The following is a 23,443-nucleotide window of genomic DNA, read 5'->3' as shown; positions in this document are numbered from 1 at the left end:
TCTTTTAAAAAAAAAAAAAAAAAGGTTGTAGAGAATTTATCAGCGATTAACAAAAATTCAGCCTACTAAGGATTTGACCAGTGTTTCCTCCCTACCACAAATTTTAAAACTAAAAGCTGGTCACCTTGATATTTCCTTTTGAAGAAATGCATCTTGAAAAGGAACTAAGTGGAATTTATCTTACCATTTGTCTATCCTGCAATACTCCCAAAGGGTTGCTTTTGTTCCTGGCACTGTTATAGCCATTTATTCAACAAGTATTTTGTAAGTAGTTACTAAGTGCTGGGCAGACACAGGCCCTGGAAAGATAGTCAAAAAAGACACAATCCCCAGGCTTAAGAACTCACATACTGTGGAAAAGTGGAGAAGTGAACATAAATAGTGTGATCTGTGCTGCTTACTATATGATATTCAGGTTATAGGTGGAAAAAGCATCACCAACAAAGATGGGTAGATGGGGTTGTCTTCAGGACCCTAAAGCCAGGGAGAAGCAGGAGGAGGAAGGCATCTGAGCATGAGGGACCTGTGGATGCATGTGCCTGTGGACAAGAAAGGATTTATCTCCAGCCTTGGCCACATGGCCTCAGGCTAATAAAGAAAACAGCTATGGCTCCTGCCAGAAGGCAGACTGGAGGGAATCCTTATTTTCTAGGCCCAGACCTCTGACCAAGGGATGAGAGCTGTTCAAAATGAAACCCAGGGAGGTCAACAACAGGAAAATCTGAAAATATAAAAAAAATTTTGAGGATGTGGGGATGGTAGCAATAGCGAAATGATTTCTCAGTCTTCCCAAATTTCCCTCTTAAAAACAAACCGAGTAAAGAGGATAGCAAAATTTAAAATCTAGGGAAAACATTCACAGAAAGCTAGCAACAAATTTTTCCATAAAGTCTTAAATATGAGTGGGTAGAAACAAATCACCAAAAGTCACAGGCTGTGAAAGTGAGGTTGCAACACACATAACAGGAAGCCAAGGTGGGCAGCAGTGGGGCAGCAGATTGAGCTTCCCAAGGTAAACATGAGGTACTCACTGAAAGCTCAGTAGGCCCATCAGAGAGCAGCAGCCGAGTATGTCAGGTCTAACTCCAACAGCCATAATACAAGGAGGGGCTAAGCCTGGGCCCTGTGAACTCTGAAAACTAATGGCCCAAACCCCACCCTCAGGAGAAGCCACATTGAACAGAATAAAGATAAAGGAAAAGGAAGGGCCAGATACAGATGGGACCAGTGTCCAGTGGGATATAGCCCTTATTTTCATACACCTCAGAACAGAAGGTGTTCCAGAGCATGACATCTACAGAGCTGCCCTAACAAAGTTGCCCTTCTAAGAGCTGGGAAAACTGATTTCAGATGAAGATGATAACAGCATTTTTATAACGGATTCTACAAAGCATCAAACATGTTTTTTCTAGGGGCTGTGGTTGTAGCTCAGCAGTAGAGCACTTGCCTCACATGTACAAGGCCCTCAGCATCATGTAAAAATAAAGGTATTGTGTCCGTCTACAACTAAAAATATATTTTAGAAAAAAAAAACGTTTTTTCTAATACAATCCCACTGTTTATATATCTAACTAAAAACTTCACCCTCAGTCTCAAAGGCACAAGGAAAAAGTCAAGTCTCAGTACTGCTCAGTAGCATCAAAACAGTTCCTGGGAAAGAAAGTGGGGTAGAGAGAACCTGGGCTTAAAAGGAAAGGTAACTCATTCACAAAGCTATTGTTCCCTGGAGCCTCAGTGTTGTCACACCATTCCTTTCCTTCTCCTCATTATTGAAAGTGGTTGATAAAAATGAGACATGAAAAAGTAATTACTATCTGTTAGCAGAATCAAGAATCTGAGACAGTGCACCTGTTCTCTCCATTGCCAGCTCCATGGACATCAACTTGCCTTCAACAGTGTTCCCTCAGATCTGAGCAGTAACCATTATGTGGACATAAAACTAGGAAGAAATTTTGTTTTGTTTTGTTTTTAATCTAATAATACTACCTACTCTTAATTTCATTTAATAAGTTTAAAATTCTTTCTCTACTAAGAATCATTAATAAATTTTTCATATTCTTATGAAAGGCCTGATATCATACCGTGGTCCTATCTATTTGGAAGCAAGGACAATTTTCCACTACAATCTACATCACATAACTTAATGGAGGAAAAAAAAATCCATGTTTCTTTTTTCCCCCACAAACCCTGAATTTCTTCAATCTATAATGAATGAAACACATTCTACACGAAGATCTACACTTATTGGAACTATTTTTCTTATTTGAGGTTTTTTCAGATCCTGAATTTTTTCTAAATCTACAACGAAACAACACAGGATGGGGAACATTGGCTCTGAGATAGACCTTTGCTGATGAGAAAATACAATCCCATTGAGGAAATTTACCTGAATTTACCTGAATCCCAGTCTTTTCAGTATTTTTAACATTACACCTACCACCTAGAAAAACAAATCCAAGTACCCATCTGGGTTGAAAGAAAAGAGTTACTGTAATATAAAATTCCAAAAATGTCAAATGGTGCTACATAAGACTTTTTGTTTCTTTTTCTTAGGAAAAAGGAGTTACACAGAAACTTCTCTTTTTTGGGGGGGTAATGTGAGGGGTGGGGGCCTCTACTCTTCTATGCCTAAAGTTGAAGGCAGGTCATACTGCATACTCTCCGGTCCATCACACCTTAACTAAAAAACTACCTGTGCTACTTTTCTTCTAGCTTTGGCCACATGAAAAACTAACTCTACTGTTCTATAGGACTCCACAAAACAGGATGAATAAAACCGTAATACAGCAGAAATTCTGATTTCCTAGATTATTTATCAGAATGAAGTACACATCGCAATCAGAACAACAGACTTCAAAAAATGTATTCTAGGGTAGCTCGTGCGAGGCAATGGGCTCAATCCTTAGAACCATATAAAAATAAATAAAATAAAGGTATGGGTCCAACCAGGACTAAAAAAAAATTATTTTAAAAAATGTATTCTATAACCAAACTTTTTATAAAACTGATAAGCCACTGGGGGCCACAGTGTATGCCTGTAATCCCAGCAACTCAGGAGGCTGAGGCAGGAGGACCATGAGTTCAAAGCAAGCCTCATCTTGAGGTCCTAAGTAACTTGGGAGACCCTGTCTCTAAATAAAACAAAAAGGGCTAGGGATGTGGCTCATTAAGTTATGCACCCCCAGGTTCAACTGACAGTACAAAAAAAAATAAATACAAGCCACTGAGGTGGTCTCTGATAGGTGTTCATCTATCTTATACAGGCAACTGTCTCTTTTCTCCTACTTGACTCTTGGCATATGGCAGTCCCTTTACTTTCACAAGTTTCCCCCTTTTCCTTTCATCCCACACTTCAATAATATTTATTTTCTGGGTACCAAATGCAACCTGAATCTTTTATAAAATATTTCTAACAGGAGTTTTTGACCCAATCAACAAGCTCCATCAAATCTGACACCACTGTTAAACCCAAATGTCTGTCCTTGTACAGACATGAGACTTGGAGCATGTAACAGGGAAGAAACCATGTAAATATTCAGAATTCCCTCCTTTGGTGACAAGCTCCATTTTGAAACAACCTGTTTGTTTTGTGAAAGACAAAAGGGTTGTTTCTAAACTAGTCACCATGTTGCACACCTACAGTCCCAACAACTCAGGAGGCCAAGGTAGGAGGATCATTTGAGCCCAGGAAGGGCAACATGGCAAGACACCCTTCTCAAAAAAAAAAAAAAAAAAAAAAAGTGAAGGTTTCTTTTACGTTTAGAACACTGAATATAAAGGAGGTTTAGAACCCCACTGCCTTCTAAACCATCTCCTGCTCTTATAAAGAGACCATTTGCCAACATCTTCTCACCTACAATGAATCCACCCCCTCAGCTTATCTGTTAATAATTCATCAAAAAGCCTAGAACTGGAAAGCTCAGCTCCCTCCTACAAAACGAACAAACCAAACAACCACCATCACCTGCCATTTTCAATAACATGGAATTCTCATCTACTAGTTAAGCAGCTTCCCCAAAAACGTTTCTTCTCACCATAGATTTTGAAAGATTTTTTCACATAACATCTACACAGCCGTGTAGCTATCAATTTAGTAAGATGCCAATTACCATGACAAACTTACTATAATCACTTAAACTTCAAAAACCATTAAAAACTCTATTACTTGGCTACCATTTATTCTAGTAAAACTTACAAAATAAGAATTACAATGTCTTATTACAGTTCCTTTGTATACTATTGCAGTTTATCCAAAGCACACAACAGGTTCAATTGAAGTGGCGCCCCTTTCTCCACAAAAAGTCTTAACTGGGCTTCTCCAGAAATCTTCACAGTGGCTGATTTTAGGACTACCAGCAAAAGATCTCTACAAAAGCGTTCAATGTAGATAAACTTCCTATTTTCGTGTTGCCCTTAGTTGGCCAATGGCCGGGAAGAAATCAGCATTCCAGGTGCTGGACACCCCCTTACTAGTTTTTCATAAACATACCCAGTATAGAAGTTTGTAGCAATGTGCAAACAAGGCCTATGGCCTTGAGAACTGGGCTTCACAGAGATGTCTACATTTTTAAGATAAGAGAATATACCAATTGGGCTCCATAATAATAGCTGGCAAGGGTAGGAAAGAAAGGGGAGAAGAATCTCTCCCCTTCCCAGGTGTTGTCCTTGAAGTGTTAACTTGCCCAAAACAGTAAAAGAAAAAGCTGCTTTTATGTAAACTTCTGCAGACTGTGAACTTCTGAGCCCCTCCCTTTACATGCTGGGTATAAAACTCTGTAACTACCTGAACTCGGGGTTCAGGGGATTAATTGATTACAGCAAAAGCTGTGCCCTCTGAGCCTGGCTGCAGCCAAATAAAACTGTTTCCTGCTATCTTCAGTGCCTTGCCTCATTTGTCCCTACAACACAATGAATTCTTGATTTTTTTAAAATGCCTGTTCCATTGCTCAAAATAGGTTATACTATTAGATAATATTCTTTTCTACATTTAAAATAGACCTCCTTGCCAGGCACAGCAGTGCATGCCTGTAATCCCAGAGACTCTGGAGGCTGAGGCAGGAGCATCACAAGTTCAAGGCCACCCTCAGCAACTTAATGAGGCCCTATCTCAAAACAAAAAATAAGGTCTGGGGATGTGGTTCCGTGGTAATGGGGCTCTGGGTTCAATACCCAGCACTAATTATTTATTATTATTATTATTATTATTATTATTATTATTATTATTATTTATTATTTATTATTATTATAATCCTCCTTACTTGATGGCTTACAAGTTTGCTCCACCATAGTAATCCAAGGAAGCAAAAGGGAAAGTAGAGGTTGAAACAATATTACTTCCCTTAGAGCATCCTTGTTCTGGTTTAACTCCCTAGAGTACAAAGATAAGGTTCAGAGAGGACTTGCCCAAGATCTTATCAGTAAAGAGAGAATAAAAACCTCTTAAAATGCAATCCAGCACTTTTGCAAATGAATCTTCACTAAGTATAATATTGGTAAAAGTTAATTCTCGGGGCTGGGGATACTGCTCAGTTGATGGAATGCTTGCCCTGCATGCACAAGGCCCTGGATTCAATCCCCAGCACCTCAAAAAAAAAAAAAAAAAAAAAAAAAACGTTAATTCTCTGTGTAAAATACCTTAGTACCTAAAGCATTTGTGAAAGTTCCGCTCAAAACTCATGACTATCAATGGAGAAAAATGAGACCTTAACTGTCAGGAGAGAGATTGCAAGACAAACCAATCATCCAAGAATCATCTGTTTTCCCCTCTTGCTGGGGATCGCATCTAGGGACTCACTTGTGGTAGGTAAGTGCTGTACTACTGAGCTATATCCCCAGCCAAGAATTATCTTCTATCATGTGAAACTACCTTTCTTACATCAGTGACATCTTCTCTCTTCAAAACTCATCCTTTTACGTATCTTGTCTAACTTCAATAACAACCTGGATGATAGGCAGGATCTTACTTACACCTAATTATAGACAGATGAAATCTACTTGAAACAGGTAATGTATCCACTCCATAAACTTACCAACCACACAAGTGAACAAACCTAAACCAAAAACTTGATCACTGAAAACAGCAAGGTTCACAGAATGAGGAAATGTTTTGACAATAGGAAGACACAGCAAAAATACCAAAATACCTCAGAGCAAAGTAAAACAGAAGTCAGATGCTGACAAAGGCAAAATATGAAGAAAGGAACCTATACAACACAGGTGTGATCCAAACCTCGTTCCACCTATTCTTTTAATCAAGGTTTAACGCCACCATCTGGTGGGGCACCCACCCTCCTCACACTACCACTCCAAGGGGGTTGCATTCATTGCACCCAGTCTAAGTCACAGACATATAGCTGGACATTTTGTGTGCTTTTATAAGAGGTCCTCACAGCATGTCATTCAGTCTCCTGACTAAAGTACTATCTTACTCTCCCTCTTGTGACCAGAGTCTATAAGTTTAACTAGGAGATCAAATTTCACAAGATTCAAGTTACAATCTCCACATAACAGTTGTCTTTTTAGACAAGGGCCAAACTCAAGCTGTAACCAAGAAAAGATGTTTGATTTGCCATTTCACCTTAGAGAAAAATGTACCTACCAGAATTCTTTCTTCTAAGTGTCACCTTATATTAAAGAGACAGTCTGTATACACACTGCACCATGTGAGGATTAGATCAATCATCTGAGAAGTCTTTCTTTGCACATGGATTCTACCTGACTCATGAAATTTCATATATGCTCCACCTTCTGTAGCTACCCAGCACCTGAAGATCCTCTTTTGAATTCATCCTCCTTTTCAGTTTTTCCCAAATGGATAAAGGCTATAAAATGCATATCTTTTTGTCTTTTGTAGGCTGGCTAATTTTATATTCAAATTTTCTTTCATCTTCTAGAACACTAAAAGAATGTTGAGTTCTCACAATACCCGTCAGTGGTTACCTTAAAGTCTACAGAAATCAAATGACAACTACTGCAAAAACTGTATTTAGAGATTTCAAGTAACAATATTTTATAAATGGAATAAGATCGTACTGTTTGCAACAAAGACAAGTGCATGCATTATATTTGAAACTTACTTTTGCCATGACCTTTGAAAGGCACTAGGCTGGCACTTTTCTGACTGAACTGCTTTCTCTAGCTCCCCAGCCATCAGCTGAATGACATCATGGTTGCTGTCAACAAAAATCCCTCCCTTCTCTGTCCTTACTTTAACCAGAATAGAGAAATAAGAAAAAAAAAAAAATGCACTTTTCAGAGACAGAGCAATTCAAGAGATCATTTCCCCCATGACAGGATGGAATAATGTAATCTGCATTTCCCTTCTGCAGCTCTTTTTAAGTGTGACCTTTAGGATGCTTTTCCAACACTAGGAAAGGAAAATTTTAATTAAAAGAAAGGGCAGCAGAGACACATAAGGAAGGAGAAAGCTTTTACCTTGCATTAGAAAAAGATGGATCTTCTCAAAGCTCCTGATCCATAAGGACAAAATGCAAATCCCAGGATTAAGATTATGTGGTCCACACAAAAGCCAAGGACTGGGCCTTGTAAACCGGAACCTTCAGGTGTCAGAGAGGCTCCCTTGGAGTTAGCAATGCTAACATTACTTGTGCCTTGCCTTTAGCCCAAGTATGAGGTTATCCTTCTCTGCTTCATAGAAATTTAAAGCAACATTTAATTTCTCTAGATTCCCACCAAAACAGTCTCCAAATATCCAAATATTCTTCAGGGAGGAATATGAATTGAATACTAATATTGTTTACCTCTAACAAGGAGGTCAGTGAATTTAAAATCTCAAAAGGAATAAACCTGACAAAACTAAATCCTAACAGGACACAAACTGTGGCTTTGGCAGAAAACATGGGATCTTGTTATTACGTAATTAGCACCAAAAAAAAAAAAAAGATCATCTGCCTCAAAATAGGGACTACACCAATGGGATTTCTACAGAGGTAATGACTAGACTGGAAATTCAAAGCTCTTTGAGTAACACACTATTACACAATTTTGACAAGGAGAGAATAAGTGGAAATTCTGGAGTATGATATATCAAGATAGTTCTGAATGGGTTATTATGAAGTCAGCCTTCACGAATAAAAGGGGTGGGAAAAGGCTGAGACAGAGTCTGTCCTAATGAAAATGTCACCATCACCAGCAAAGCAACTCCTGCTTCCTTCTAAACAAACCCCAAGACTCTTCCTCAGTCATTATCCACAGCAATTTGATGCATTAAAGGTTAAAAAGAGTGGGGAGGGGAACTCTTCCTTTTCTTGTATCTAATGATCCTGAAACCACTCAAAACACAGAGGTGATATTCTATAAGAACAGAGTCCTTATTCAGACAGGCAATTTTCAAATGCTGGTGTTACCGATGTTGGCCGGTGACGAGTCCTTGCTTCCCCAATGTTGAAGAATAACACCAGAGAAGCACACCGAGGCAAGGTCAGAGTGGAAAATTAGAAGTTTATTAAAGAACAGCAGAAAATACTTCTCCCAGAGGAAGAAGGGGACCCAAGAGGTGGAATCCGTGGAAGTGTCGTTGTTTCCCCTTTTTATAGTTCTTTCAGTGATGGAATGTAGGTTGGAAGGCCAGAGGGGCAGGACACAGGTGGGCCAAAGAAGTAATCTGGGCAGGAAGGACTTCATTAACACTTCTTTGGGATGGGCTATCTCCAAATCTGTTGGGGGCCGTTTCCTGGGCTCCATTAACGAATGTTAATTCCTTTGGGATGGACTTTGGGCCTAGGGCTTTTTTGGGACTTCATTAACATTTCATGAGTTGTCCTGCGTTTCTGGAATCATTCTCAGCGTGGCCTCCATTTTAGATTTCACTCGATATTAGACCTGATTTACCTAACTACACTGACTATCTAACTTTAAATCTGGCTTCACTGGGTCAACCAGCACTGTTTTTTAAAAAAGCATTTTTTAAAAGAATCACAGGTTTCAGGGCAGGTGAACACACTGAAAGACCCACCGATTCCCTGTCCAGGAAAGACGCACGAGGCACTGGCTGCAAACGCATGAGGTTTATTCAGACACAGACGCCTGTGAGTGCTCAGCGAAACCTCAGCCGGAGCTTCGGTGAGCTGGCACACCGGGCTTTGGGGTACAGGTTTTTTATAGGGTCAAGGGGCAGGTTTCGCGCGCGCGGTAAGCAACAGGTTTCTTATTGGCTATTTTGAACCCAGCATATAGGTTACCTAAAGGGTAAAGTTATTTTTCATTTTATGTTCCTGGAACAATACCACATGACAGTTACATATGAGCATTCTGATTTTTCTGTTCCTGCTTATTAGCCCCTGTTTATTCAGGCATGCCCTGGAATCTGTTTTTCTGCTCTTTCCCAACCATCCTGTTTTTCCCTTTTCAATCGGTCACACTTAACTGATTATCTGAAAAACACATTGTCTGCAGGTTTGTGACGTGCCCTAATAATTTTGTAACTAAGCCTAAGGTTGCTGGGCTGGGATCTTTCAACACTCTTCTCTCTTGTCCCTGAAGAGGGCCAAAGACTTACCACTGAAATAGATGCCAAGGTATTTCATGTGAAAGTCTTCTTGGTCTAAAATACTCACCCTTTTAGAATCTAATAAAAATCAAAACTAAATGGCAACTCGGTAATTATTTCCTTTGTTTAACTTACACATAGAGAAACAAAGCTCTACAATTTTAGATAAATGAATTCAAAGCTCTACAATTTAGATAAAAAATATAAAAATTCTTTTCTGAATTCATTTATTTGTAATTGGACACAATACCTTTATTTATTTTATGTAGTCAGGCAACCACCACAAGCAAGATACACAACAATCCCCTCATCTTACAAATTTTCATCATGCCACTCTTTGTAACTAACCTGCCCCCATTTCCAACCTCAACCACTGGATACCATTTCTATTATTTCTCCCTTCCAGAATGTCATATAAATGAAATCATACAGCACATAGCTTTTGGCGCTTCCCCCCCACCCAACAGAGTACATTCCAGATTCATCAATGCTGATGTGAATAACAGTAGATTATTCCTTTTATTGCCAACTAGTATTCTATTGTATAGATGTACCACAGTTCATTTATCTATTCATCAGTTAAAAATCACTTTGTGTTGTTTCTGGTTTTGAGTATTTTAAAAGCCACTATTAATATTCATCCAAGTTTCCATTTCTTTGGGTATACATATGTACCTAACAGTGGGATTCCTGGCTCATGTCTTTAACCTGAGGAGAAACACAAGGCTTTAGTGTTATCAGGTGTTTATGCTATTCCAATAGATACATAATGGTTTCTCACCGTGATCTTAATTTGCCTTTCTCTAATAACAAATGATGTTGAGCATCTTGTGCTTATTTGCCTCCATTATATCTGGTGACTTCCCCGACCACCCTGTACTGGGGATTGAACTGAAGGGCACTTTACCACTAGGCCACATTCCCAGCCCTTTTTTAATTTTTAGACAAGTTGCTAAGTTACTAAAGCTGGCTTTGAACTTGCTAGCCTCCTGCCTCAGCCTCCCCCTTTTCCATTTTTTTTTAATTTCTTATTTTTATTTTTTTTTTGTAGTTGTAGATGGACAAAATGCTTCTTTATATTTTTTTATTTGTAATTGGACACAATACCTTTATTTATTTTTATGTGGTACTGAGAATCAAACCCAGTGCCTCACACATGCTAGGCAAGTGCTCTGCCACTGAGCTACAGCCCCAGACCCCCCTTTCCATTTTTTAATGGGTATTTATCTTATTAAATTACACAAAAATATGCTGATGCTCAGTTCAATCTTTTGTTGGATATGCGATTTAAAAATGTTTTCTCCCAGGCTGTCACTTATCTTTTATTTTCTCTTGAATGTCTTTCCCAGAGCACAAAGTTACCCGTATTGTTTTGTTTTTCTTCTATGGCTTGCACTTCTGGTTCCTTAAGAAATCTTCGAATAACCCCAAGTCACAAATGTTTTCTCCTACTTTCTCTCCTAAAGAGCAACTATCCTTCCATTCATTTCAAAACAATTTAACTCATGTAGTGTATTATATATAATACCTGCTTTAATATCTGTCTACTAATTCCAATGTCTGGATCATCTTAGGCTGTCATTCATTGCCTCTCGCCTCAAAAGTTGGTTACATTTCCCAGGTGTACAGTGAAACTTTTGAATTACATTCTGAATCTTAAGTTCTTGGTCTCTGGGTCCCATTAAAGACAGTTTTGAACCCCTAAAGATAGTTCACCAGTAATCATAAACAACTCATACAGCTGTTCTTAAGTATGTCCATTTCAACTACAACGACCTAACTCTGGACCACTTTCTCCAAAAAGTACTGTGGTTTTGTTTGTTCCATTTTGTCAGGCCACCAATCTGGTTAGGTTTAAACAGCAAGTGGGTGACAGTTCCAATATCACTTTAGTTCTCAAGGCTTATTGCTATGCTGCTTTGGGTCTGTCCCATGAACACAGCTCAAAAGGAGCCTGGGCCAGCTCATACACAACATAGGAAGTGACCTTTCCCCAGCTCTTTCCTCTCCAGGATTCTCCCAATTCTCTGTCCCATAGATTGGGGCTTCTTTGGGGGTTCTAGCTGCCTGTGTTGCCCCTCAGGAGGGACACCCTCAGAGAGCCATACAGGGGGCAAAGCAAAGAAAGAAAAAAGAGAAATCAAAACAGGCATACTCCCACACTCTGGCCTTTGATTCTTTCAAGGTTCTCTTGCCAGAAGGAAATGATTTCTACAGGCCCAGGAACTCTGTTTCTCCAAGGTATCCGTCCACCGTGATTCAATGAAGAGGTCATTCCCTCCACTCTCTCCAGCCCACAAATCCTTGGTCTTCTGGCCAGAAAGCTGGGATTTCTCTTAGGTTTTAGCTACCTCTGAACTCCCCTCCTCCCCCCACTGCAGCTCTGCCGAGAGCCCTTTAGCCAGAGAGAAAGACCAGAGAGAAAAGAAAAGCTACAAGAAACTCACCCAACTGTTCCACAAACAGTTCACTTCTCCAGGCTTCCACATCTTCCCCATCTGCCAGATTTTCTTTATTTTTTGAGTCCTCGGGTAACTTGTCCATGGATTTTGGTAGTCAGCAACAGATACAAGTTTCAGTGGACTAACTTCATCTTAGCCACAACCTCAATATTAAATACTGAGGCAGTGTCTCTCTTAAATAGTCAGATAATGAGTGCCCACATTCACCTGAGCTGAGCCCCACCCTTCTTACCTTCCTCTCCGTATCAGAGTAGAGCAAACCTGATCACTGTTTCTTATAAACTTAGGACATTCATACTCTTTTTTGTCCTCCTCCTAGGTGTCACCACTTTAGGCCCTACAGAAAGAATGGAAGGAAAGAAAAACAAAACCACATGACCTCTGCAACAATGTCCTATTCTAGACCCACTCTGTAAGCCTATGCGGCTTGTCAGCCCTTCAATCATATCAGACTTAGAGTCCAGGTGGTGGTTAACGACTCCATGTCAACAGCCTGAGCTTCCCGGGTGCTTCCCATTATCATTAAGAAGACCTAATCCACACAGCTGCAGGCTGTTGAAGGCATCAAAGAAAGCTTGTGTTATAAATTCTGACAGATATCTCTTTCTTTGGCATTGGCACTCATTCTGGCTTTTTTCACTGTTGACAAAATAGAAAATTACATAGAGAAAGGAGCCCAGAGAGTAGAGTTGGGTTCAGATGCATGGCCCAACCTCTCCTTCCTTCACTACTTTTAGTTGTAATTAGGAAAGTACAAAACATGTCCACAGAAAATCAATGTGAATATTTCTACAACATTGGAAGTAATCCTTTGTTTAAACAAAAACATCTACTACTTAAGCATGAAACAAATATCTACTGAGAGTCTATGCTATGCCAGGTGCTGGCCAATGTGCACAAAATACAGCAATGAGCAAGACTTCTGCCTGGGGAGTTCAATAACTCCTGGAGGAATCAAACAACAAATAAGTACATATATAATTCTGGTATAAATACATATAATAACAATGTCAGGTAGTGATCAATGCCATCGAAATAAAGTAAGTAAACAGATGGAGAATGAGGGGCCAACCTTTGAGGAGATGTCTAAGTGGAAAACCAGGTGGAACTCAGGCTCAGGCCACGCAAAGACGTAGAGACAGAAAGGCAGAGAAAGCTCCTGGCAGCAAGGGCCCCAACCTTCAAGAAAAAACAACCCTGACACATTCAAGGAAACTCAGCACATGGCTAAACAGGATTAAACTAGGAAGACAGAGTGAAGAAATGAAGGTCCAGAAAGAACAATATCATGAAAAGTCTTTCAGGATGTGGTATGGGATTTGACTTTATTTTAGAGACAAGGTCTTGCTATATTGCTGACCTCAAACTCATGGGATCAAGTGAACCGACTGCCTCAGCAGCCTCCAGAATAGCTGGGACTACAGGTTAGTCACTGTGCCTGCTCTGATCTTATTCCAACTATAATAGGAAGACAGACCTACAGAGACATGAAAAATGCAAGGTTTAATCTGACTATCTATCTTCCTCACCCTCAAGCCCAACCAAAAGAATCACATTTTAAGAATTTACAATTTAAAGAACAATTAATAATTTAAAGAAAAAAGAATTGCCTTCAAATTCACAGCAAAACCTAATGTTCAAATCCATGTCATCCTCAGTCCTAAGAGATCTAGGAGACACCAATACAAAGTCAGATCACAAATTTAAAGATGAATAAGTATGATTCATCTATTTCTAAAATAACATTATTTATATTTCATAAATAGTACTTTCAAATGTTAAATTATTCCTTTTCTGTTAGAGAAGAAAAATGAAAGACTACATTTAGCCTTTTAATTTGTATTTTTATTACAAAAATCAAACATGCTATACATGAATCCCCAGATACCAATAACCCCCTTCAACATTTACAAAGAATTTGCCAATCTTATTTTGATCTATCCCCCTCTGACTTCCCTAAACGCCTACACAGTGATGAAAGTGTGAAAGAAACTATAGGAACCAAATGAAAAAAACTCCCTCCAGTGGTCAAAACTGGAAAAATCAGGTCAATAAAACAGTATAGGCTTATAGCACACGATATAAAATAAACACCTATGGGTCCATACTAATATAAATGACTGAGTCAGTAAGTCAGTGGAGTAGAAAAATCTCCCATGCAGAATGCTAAACAAATGACACAGACACTCTGCCCTCTAGGAGGGTGCCCTGCAGTGTGACCTTCCAGAGAGTATATCTGGGAAGCAGGTAGGTGGCAAGGAACTTTGATAGTGGAGAAACCTAGCAAGTACTAATTCAGCAAGTGATCAAGGTTAACATCATGTTGACAGCATGTAGACAGAGGCGCATCCTACACCAGGTCTGACCAGAACTCCTCCAGCTCTCAAGGTCATCGAAAATAAGGAAAGTCTAAGAAATTATCACAGCTAGGAGGAGCCTAAGGAGATGTGATGAGTAACTATGATGTGGTACCCTGAATGGGATTCTTCACACTAGGTGAAATCTAAGGAAACTAGAATCAAGTATGGGCTTTTGTTAATAATAATGTACCAAGGCTGAGGTTGTAGCTCAGTGATAGAGTGCTTGCCTCACATGTGCAAGGCAATGGGTTCAATCCTCAACACCACATAAAAATAAATAAATAAAATAAAGGTATTGTGTCCATCTACAACTAAAAATATATTTTAAAAAATAATAATGTACCAATCTTGATTTATTGATTGTAACAAATGTGGCATGCTAATGTGAGAAGCTACTACTAGGGGAAACTGGGTGCAGGGTATATGGGAATTCTTTATTCTAGTCTTTCAATTTTTCAGTAAATCAAACTGTTCTAAAAATCTAAGAAGAGTATACACACACACACACACACACATATATGAGAGAGCGCGCCAGCCCTACAGGATGCATGTACTGAGACCACATACCTTATAAAAGCAATCACTTTATTCCACTGCTATGAAATGTTTCAGTTGATACAATAATGAGACTAAAAATTAACTCCTAAACAACTTTGAAATTGAGACTCTAAGTCTTTCACTTTTTCTGAACAAACTTTATCTGCACTCTACCTCTCTCTTAAGTATATGAACACAACTACAAAATATTTGTTAGGGTTTACCCCCTCAAATAAGCTTCCAGTAGCAATATAGTTAATTACTATCATGGGGAAATGGTTTTGATGACAAGAATAAAGCAAATATTACAGAGATGCTTAAGTCAGAAATAAGTGAAAACACTATACCCAAGACCCCAAAAGAATCCCCCACATCTAAAACCATGGCCCAGTTGTAGGCCACATATAGGTGTGATTAACTTTATTCAACTAAGGAGTTAAGGGGACTTGGTTATGTAAATATTTTAGGGAGAAAAGTTTATTAGTGGCCATAGAAGAAAACAAAATTTCCACATTTTTTAAAAGAAGACATATTTTAAAAGGTTGAGAAACATTCACAGGACACACAATGCTCAGCTTTGCAAGTATTCCACAGGTCAGTGAATGACTGAAGCAGGAAATGAACGTTACTCCCATTTGGAAAAATGCTGAACTACTTACCCCATCTGCTGTTCACAGAAAAAACTGGGCTTTGGTTGCTGGTTTCATCTCAGCTGCGAGCAAATACATTCCACACAGCAGATGATGTCCAGAACTAACCTACATTCTTTTTTTTCCCCCCCTGGGCTGAAGATGGTACCAGGGGCCTCCTGCACACAAAGCAAGCACTCTGCCACTCAGCTGTCCCCAGGCCCTCTGCCTGAAGTGAGCTGCTCATTGTTTTGGATCTAGGAAAGTGATTTGGAGTTAACAGTTCAATTTTCATTTGACAGATAAATAAATTGTCCTTTATTTGAATAAGCCAAAAGGCACTTGCATTTTTTTTTTCTTTCTTTTCTTTTTCCCTACATGTAGGGCATTTGTTCATAGAAGGATACATATCTTGTGCCCCTCCTCACAATGGCCCCAGTTTCCTATTGGGTGTGTTATAAACAGAGCAGCCACTCTTCAGGCCCCTGCTCTGAGCACACTCCATGTTAACACATTTGCTTTCAACTCTAGTATTCATTTTTTGAAAGAAAAATCCTTCATCAGGCCGGGCATGGTGGCACATGTCTGTAATTCCAGTGGCTTGGGAGGCTGAGGCAAGAGGATGGCGAGTTCAAAGCCAACCTCACCAACTTAGCAAGGCCCTCAGCAACTTAGCAAGGCCCTAGCAACTCAGCAATACCCTGTCTCCAAATAAAATATTTTTTTAAATTCTGGAAATATGACTCAGTAGTTAAGTGACCCTGGGTTCAATTTTTGGGTTCCCAGTACCCCCAAAAAAGTCCTTAATCAGAAACTTTCACAAAGAGAAAAGAAGCATCATCATTTCAGTCACTTTGAATCAATCTGCACAGCCAAAATGTGTACCTATGGAGCACACTGAAACCAACAATTAAAAAACAAAACAACAAAAATAATCTATAACTTTGATTAAACTGATAATAAACCACAATGATGTCATTCCAAAATCCTAAAACTGACTGGTCCCTTAAAATCTTTTTTGTTCTCAAACAGAAATTGAGAAAGGCAAGCAACAAGAAGTTTTCCAGTCTTTTTTGACATCACAAAATGTGAAAACTTAGAAACTCTGATTATTTAAACTTTGAGAATGGGAAGAAGGCTTGTACAGCTTTGGTAGCTTTGGTAGCGAAATATGGGGAAGTCACATCTCTAGGACTGAGGATGTAGCTCAGTGGTAGAGCACTTGCAAAGGGTATGGGTCCTGGGTTCAATCCCCAGCACAGGGGGAGGAAAAAGTGAAGTCACATCCCTAGACTTTAGGAAACTGGACAGAGACCTTGATTTCTAAGTTATTTGATGGAAACTTTAAATAATTTACATCTCCACATTTTACACCTAAGATACATATTGAATACACTAGAAAAGCCCAAGTCAACAAACCTAAAGGATGAACTACAACCCAACAAACAGCCTGACCATCTTTTTATATATTAGAAAACATACACATGCTTGATGGGAAAGCATGAACAGCATTATTCTACAAGGGAAAAAATTAAAAATTTTTCCAGTCATTTGTTAATGAAAAACTAAATGTCATTCTAGAAATCAGAAACATCAAGTTCAGTTATTAATCCCACCACCAACTAATAGGCTATATCCTTTAAAAGGCCTAAATCCACCCAACTATTATCTCTTCATCTGTAAAACTACATTTAACACAACCTGCCTCCTTCACAGGTAAGTTCTGGCAATATTTTATTTATTTTTTATGTTTTTTAATATTTATTTTTTAGTTTTAAGTGAACACAATACCTTTATTTATATTTATGTGGTGCTGAGGATCAAACCCAGTGCATGCTAGGTGAGCACTCTACCACTGGGCCACAACCCCAGCCCCAAGTTCTGGCAATATTTTAAATGTGAGGACTTCCTTTAGGACATACTTCAAAGAAGCTGTTGTTTTCAGTTAGTTTCATTTTTTATTATTTAACTTGTTTTTTTTTAATCATAAGAGTAACACATGCGCATTGCCACAAAATAAAAATTCAAATAGTTCAGAAAGAAAAAGAGAATCTTTTTCTGCCTTATCTCCTAATCTTATTTCACAAAGGTAATCACTGTTTCCTACAGTCTTCCAGAAATGTTCTAAGCATATGTATAAAATTGGAATACTACTATATAACTTTTCTAAAGTAACTCCCTCTGTATTCGACATTTCCCCCATATCTACCCTGTTCTTTAAGAGCTGCTCAGTATTCCTCCCTTTCCAGGTAGTCCTTATATTAAACAATGTTGCAGTGAATATCCATCTACTTACTTGGTAATTTGTTCACATTCATCTGTGCCATAATTTGTCACACTTAGAATTACTGGACCACAAGCTAAATTATGATGTCAATTTATCTCTTATACATTTTTGTCACCTCTCACCAAGAGAACAGAAAAAGTAAACTCAAAACACATTGGAAATGATCAATGCTTTGTTGAAAAACAAAGCTTAAATGTTTCTTCTGCATATAGTTTAATGAGAAAGTCTACCACTAAAGGAATTAACATAATTTTAAATGTTTTAAGAAACATAATTTATGTTTCCACAATCTCTTTGAAGAAAAATAAGAACCTACAATTTCTATTTGGCAAAAGAAACCAAAGTATTAATAACAATAACACTGAGACACAAGAAATGTTCTCTCCTAAGTTATGCCTGACCTACTTTTATATCCATAAAAGAAATGAAAGTGTACTTTCATTCTTCTGTGAGGTTTAAAAAAAAAAAATTTACCTAACTCCATTACTCTATGCATAAAACAAACATAGTATGTATTTATAAATAAATTCTAGTCAAAATTTAACAAACTAAGTAGTTTCCTAAATAGAAAAAAACTTAAAGAAAAAAACTGAAAAAACACTAAAATTTCTATTGGAATCTATATTTCAAATATCACTTGAATTATATAATCAGATAATAACCAAAAGAAAAAAAAAAACTTTCTGGGCTGGGGTTGTAGCTCAGTGGTAGAGCGCCCGCCTTGCACATGTGAGGCACTGGGTTTGATCCTCAGCACCACATAAAAATAAAGATAGATATTGTGTCCATCTACAATTAAAAAAAAAAAAACACCTTTCTATTTACTGACTGACCCCCCCACAAAAAAATAGTAAGGAATCCAAAATATAGTTAAAATAAGAATTAAACTTGCATGATATGTAAAACAAATTAGTTTAAAACCAGTAAGAGAATGAAATAATATGAAGGGATGCTATAGCTATAAAAACCTCTAGATAAACATTTCTGTTTTATTCTCAGGTGATTTAAAAAGCTGTTATTGGCATTAAATTAGAAAACTAGGGCTGGGGATGTGGCTCAAGCGGTAGTATGCTTGCCTGGCGTGCGTGCAACCCGGGTTCGATCCTCAGCACCACATACAAAGATGTTGTGTCTGCCGAAAACTTAAAAATAAATATTAAAAAAATTATCTAAAAAAAAAAAAATTAGAAAACTATTAAGACTTAGACTTTTTATATCTAACTTAAGACAATTAAATATTAGAACAGGAAAATATAAAATCCAATGCAATTTAAAGCTCTTGTATATATCTGGTCTTTGGAAGAAGAGTTATTTTAATTAATGAGCTTTCAACCACCAAAAGGGTATTTTAAATAATGTAACAAAGGCAAATAAAACATAAGGACATCCCTACCTGAACTCCAAAAATGACATTAAGCTAACTTCCCCATCTACCTTATAAAGTACCTTCCAAATGCTATCACTCATTCAGCAAAATTTAACAAACTCTTTCCAAAAAAAAAAAAACCAATGCTAGTCAATTCATGTTACTGAATCATGTACAGGTTTTCAAGTACCTTGTAGTTAATAAAGGAGACATACAAGTAAATGATTAAGTGTAATAAAATGAAGAATGAAAATAAGTGCTTTATTTACAAAGTACAAAATTACTGAGGAAAATGAGAAGCTTTGCAAAGAAAGGTGGCATCTAAGCTGAGCTTGTGAAGATGAATAAGATTTTGAAATATGAAAAGTGTGGGGAAAATGTAATACACTAGAGTTGGCTACAAATTATAGAAACCAATTCTGGCTAATTTAAGCAGAAAATGAATTTTTTGAAAGAATTTTGTAAGATTGACAGGACGTCTAGAGAACCAGGCTAAATTAGAAGCAGGCAGCTGCAAACTCAACAGTAACCTAATAGACTAGCTAAGATGTGTGGTGACTACCACCATGAAGGAACTGTCCCGGCTTCAAGATTCAGAGCCTAATAAAGGACATTATTGCATCAACTGGTAAAAGCTCTATAAGGTTAGGTGACAGTATTGTAATAATGTTAATTTCCTGTTTTTGATCACTGTGCTATGGTTATAAGAGATTTCCTTGCTTTTAGGAATACACACCCAAGTGTTTAGGAGCAAAGGGACATCATCAAAACTACCTCTTAATCTTAAAAATTTTCAGGGTGGGGAATGGGGTGTGAGTGTGGAGGGAGGGAGGGAGGGAGGGAGAGAGGGAGAGAGAGAGAGAGAGAGAGAGAGAGAGAGAGAGAAGTAGGAGAGAGAGGGGAGAGGGCCAGGTACAACCCATCCAAGCTCAAGTGACCATCTTCCCTTCTGTACTTCTATAGTGAGGGACACCACAGAATCCCACCACCCAGAGATAATCCCTACAGTCTTTATGTGCATTGTCTTGCCTGTCTTCCTTATTTTATAATCAAAAGTATATTTGTAGGGCTGGGGATGAGGCTCAAGCGGTAGTGCGCTCTCCTGGCATGCGCGCCGCCCAGGTTCAATCCTCAGCACCACATACAAACAAAGATGTTGTGTCCGCCGAAAACTAAAATATAAATAAATAAATATTAAAAATTCTAAAAAAAAAAAAAAAAGTATATTTGTAGAATCCTTTTTTCAAGACAGATTATGTTTCTGGCAATACACAACCATAAAAAAATGAATAAAGGGAAATAATCTATTTTCCCCCACACAAAACACAGATTGTTATGTATCCCTATATGTATCCTTTCAGAGTTTTAAATGCATACATGTACATACGTCATAATTTTCACATCAATATAATATTGTCTTTTTTTAATTTAAGTCTCATGACATCTTTCCAGTTTTACACAGAAAAAAAGTACATCAAAATGTTAACAGTAATTATTTCTGGGTGATGATATTAATAGTAATTTCTATTTTCTTCTTGATAATTTTCACTTAACAGCAGAAAAGATGAAAAATTTAGCCCCAGGATATAACCTTTAACCTTAGGACATGACTTCCAAACTCTGATATAAAAAATGAAGAAAAGAAACAAGAGGAAAGGATCTGAGAGATCACCAATCTAAAATGTTATGAAAGAATAACCTTTCCTACATCCCTTCATCCAGCTGTGGCTGAAAACAGGATGATGTGTTAAGATTGGTAGCAATGATGGCAACTGCAGCTATCTTTATATCCCAGGCTCTGTGCTGAGCATAGACATACACTGACACATCTAATCATGACACCACAACATTAGAAAATACTAAAAGAAAACATAAGGTGGAATTTTTAAGACTATTCCAACAAGGGATAAAAGCCTAAAATTTTAATAGAATGGGTTACAATATCAGCATAAATTAAAAACTCATATCATTGTTTTTCTAAATGATTTACCATCATTTTATTTACTATAGTTCAACAGAGATGAATAAAGCAGGACCTTCACTCACTGAACTGAATAAATTAAACACATTTATTAATAAAGGCTTTGTTCCAGATACTGTAGTTAGTATCAAAGGTCCCATTACTACAATTACTACTAAAGCCTGATCCTTACAGCCAAGTTGCATCCACAGTACTTTGTCTTCAGTAAAGGTGCAAGGGGTTCACTACAATGTTAAGACATAAAACAGAGTGGATTCAAAGGGCTGCTTGATTAAATCCCAGCTCTCCCACTGCCTATGAAAGCTGAGGCAAATCAGTTAAAGCATAAAAATTGATTGTATTATATATAATATATATATATATATTATATATAGTATATATGTATATACATATATATATACACACACATATCATATAAAATAGAGTTATTATAAGGACAAAATATGATAAATAGTGGGCACTAGGCTGGTGTTGGTTTCTGTCATTTCCTTCCCTTAAACTGGCAGGTAAGCTGACCCTAAAATTTTTTTCATTACCTCATTCAGGTTTTGCTTGCCTACCTTAATCCTGACAAGGTTAAGGTTTTTACACTTATTAAGTTTTATAATTTTTCCGGCTCCATATGTCTGTATACAACTATCATCTTTAGAGATATCTTACCTACTGTGCCCTTAGGATATTACACATTTAGAGCTGAGGTGAGAAGGATAGCTCAGTGTACAGCATGTGGCATGGCCCCAGATTGTATCCCTGGGAGTGGGGTGTTGGGGATATTTTGCAAATTTCAGTAATAGGAAATTTTGCCTGAATAAATTTTTAAAAGAATTTTTAATCTATGTCTTACATAAGAATTCAAAATACAAACACAATTTTGCACTACAAATGTAAAAATAAAAGAATAGCTCATAAAAAGATAGTATTCTAACTACACTAGCTGAGATATGGTAAGAGTTGGCTCATGTATATACCATTCCCTGCTCCAATCTGAGAAATTTCCTCTATGAATTTAACACTGATCGTATCAAAACTCACACCTGACTGCTGAAACATTCACACACTGAATATTCAAAGAGACAAGGCAAGTAACTCCTGATTACACAGGTAAGTGTAACAGGACTATGCTTAAAAAAAAAAAAAAAAAAAAAAAACTCATCTGAACTCGTCCCCAAATGTCCGGAGCATTCTTTCATTCAACTTTTTATTATTATTATTATTATTATTATTATTATTATTATTATCATCCGGAGCATTCTTTCATTCGACTTTTTACCATCATCATCATCATCATTATTATGCGCCCACTGCATGCCAGACACTGTGTAGGGAGGAACAAAGCCACCCACCCCTTGGATCCTCAGACCCGGAGCCAAGGTGATAAAACAGCCGGGGATCTGGGCGCCTACAGACCAAGCCCTGGCCACGCCTCCCCTGCGGGAGTTAAGCAGGTGACAACAAGGGACCCAAAACGCCCTAGACCAGCAGGCAGACGCACAGCCTCGGCCCTGGGTCTCAAACTCCAGAGGGCGACCGCCGGGCCAAGGCGGAAGCTCACAAGCCTTTACTTCCCGCAGGAGGAAGCGAGAGCCACCTCGCGAGCATCTGCGCGCCACCGCCACCCTCGCGTCCCGCGCAGGCGCACCGCTGCCGGCTCGCGCGCACTCGCACACTCGCCCGCCTCCCCGACTGGGCCCCGGCCCAACCAGGCCTGGCTGCGTGTCGCCGGATCCCACCAGCCATCGCCTCTTACCGGCGCGCTAGCCCCGGCGCCGCGGCCTCGCGGTTCCCGGCGGCCTCCTCGCGGAGCGCCTCCTCCTCGGTTGCCGCGGCCTCCGCGGAATCCCCGGCCGCGACCCCGGCGGCCGCCTCCGTCCCCGCCGCCGCCTCTCGCCACCGCCGAAGCGGCCCCGGCCTGCTCGCGGTCGCGATCCCCGCCGGGCCTATCGCGGCCGGGCCGCCGCCCGCGGCCGCCCCGAGCTCCTCGCTCCGCCTGCATCTGGCCGCCGCCGGCCGAGCTGAGCGTGCGGGAGCCGGGCCGTCGCGGAGACGCCCTGGCCTCACCGGAAACGGGCCGCACGGAGCATCCGCGAGCGACAGGCCCCCGGCGGCGGCGAGGCGCGGGGAGTGGGGCCCCGGGTGGACGCGGGGCGGGGCGGCCCGGGGTCCGGCAGGTGGGGCGGGAGCACCGCCGAGCGAAAGCCTGGAGATTCGGTGGGAGCTGCAGTGGGGGACCGGGCCGCCTCAAGGCCAGAGACTGGTATGGGGTGGCGTGGTAAATTAAAAGATGCCCTAAAACGTTTGTATGATAGAACTCAT

General features: G+C 39.2%; 1 protein-coding gene and 1 non-coding gene across 2 annotated transcripts in view; both read right to left on the bottom strand.

Moving 5' to 3' along the window:
• The window catches only part of Aven (apoptosis and caspase activation inhibitor), a 167,769-nt gene extending 144,586 nt beyond the window's left edge, over positions 1 to 23,183 (bottom strand). Inside the window, exon 1 of the mRNA XM_076848460.2 lies at positions 22,878 to 23,183. Within this exon, the coding sequence (XP_076704575.2) occupies positions 22,878 to 23,123 (246 nt within the window). The 5' untranslated portion in view covers positions 23,124 to 23,183. The remainder of the gene's footprint in view (positions 1 to 22,877) is intronic.
• Positions 15,873 to 15,999, bottom strand: LOC143396173 (small nucleolar RNA SNORA11). Its single transcript, XR_013091046.2, has one exon. It is a non-coding gene; the product is annotated as a small nucleolar RNA SNORA11 (small nucleolar RNA).
• Positions 23,184 to 23,443: the final 260 nt, after the last annotated feature.

This window comes from Callospermophilus lateralis, chromosome 3, assembly GCF_048772815.1.
Source record: "Callospermophilus lateralis isolate mCalLat2 chromosome 3, mCalLat2.hap1, whole genome shotgun sequence".
Classification (NCBI taxonomy): domain Eukaryota; kingdom Metazoa; phylum Chordata; class Mammalia; order Rodentia; family Sciuridae; genus Callospermophilus; species Callospermophilus lateralis.
The sequence above is the reverse complement of the archived record's forward strand: the minus strand, read 5'-3'. Positions and strand labels throughout refer to the sequence as shown.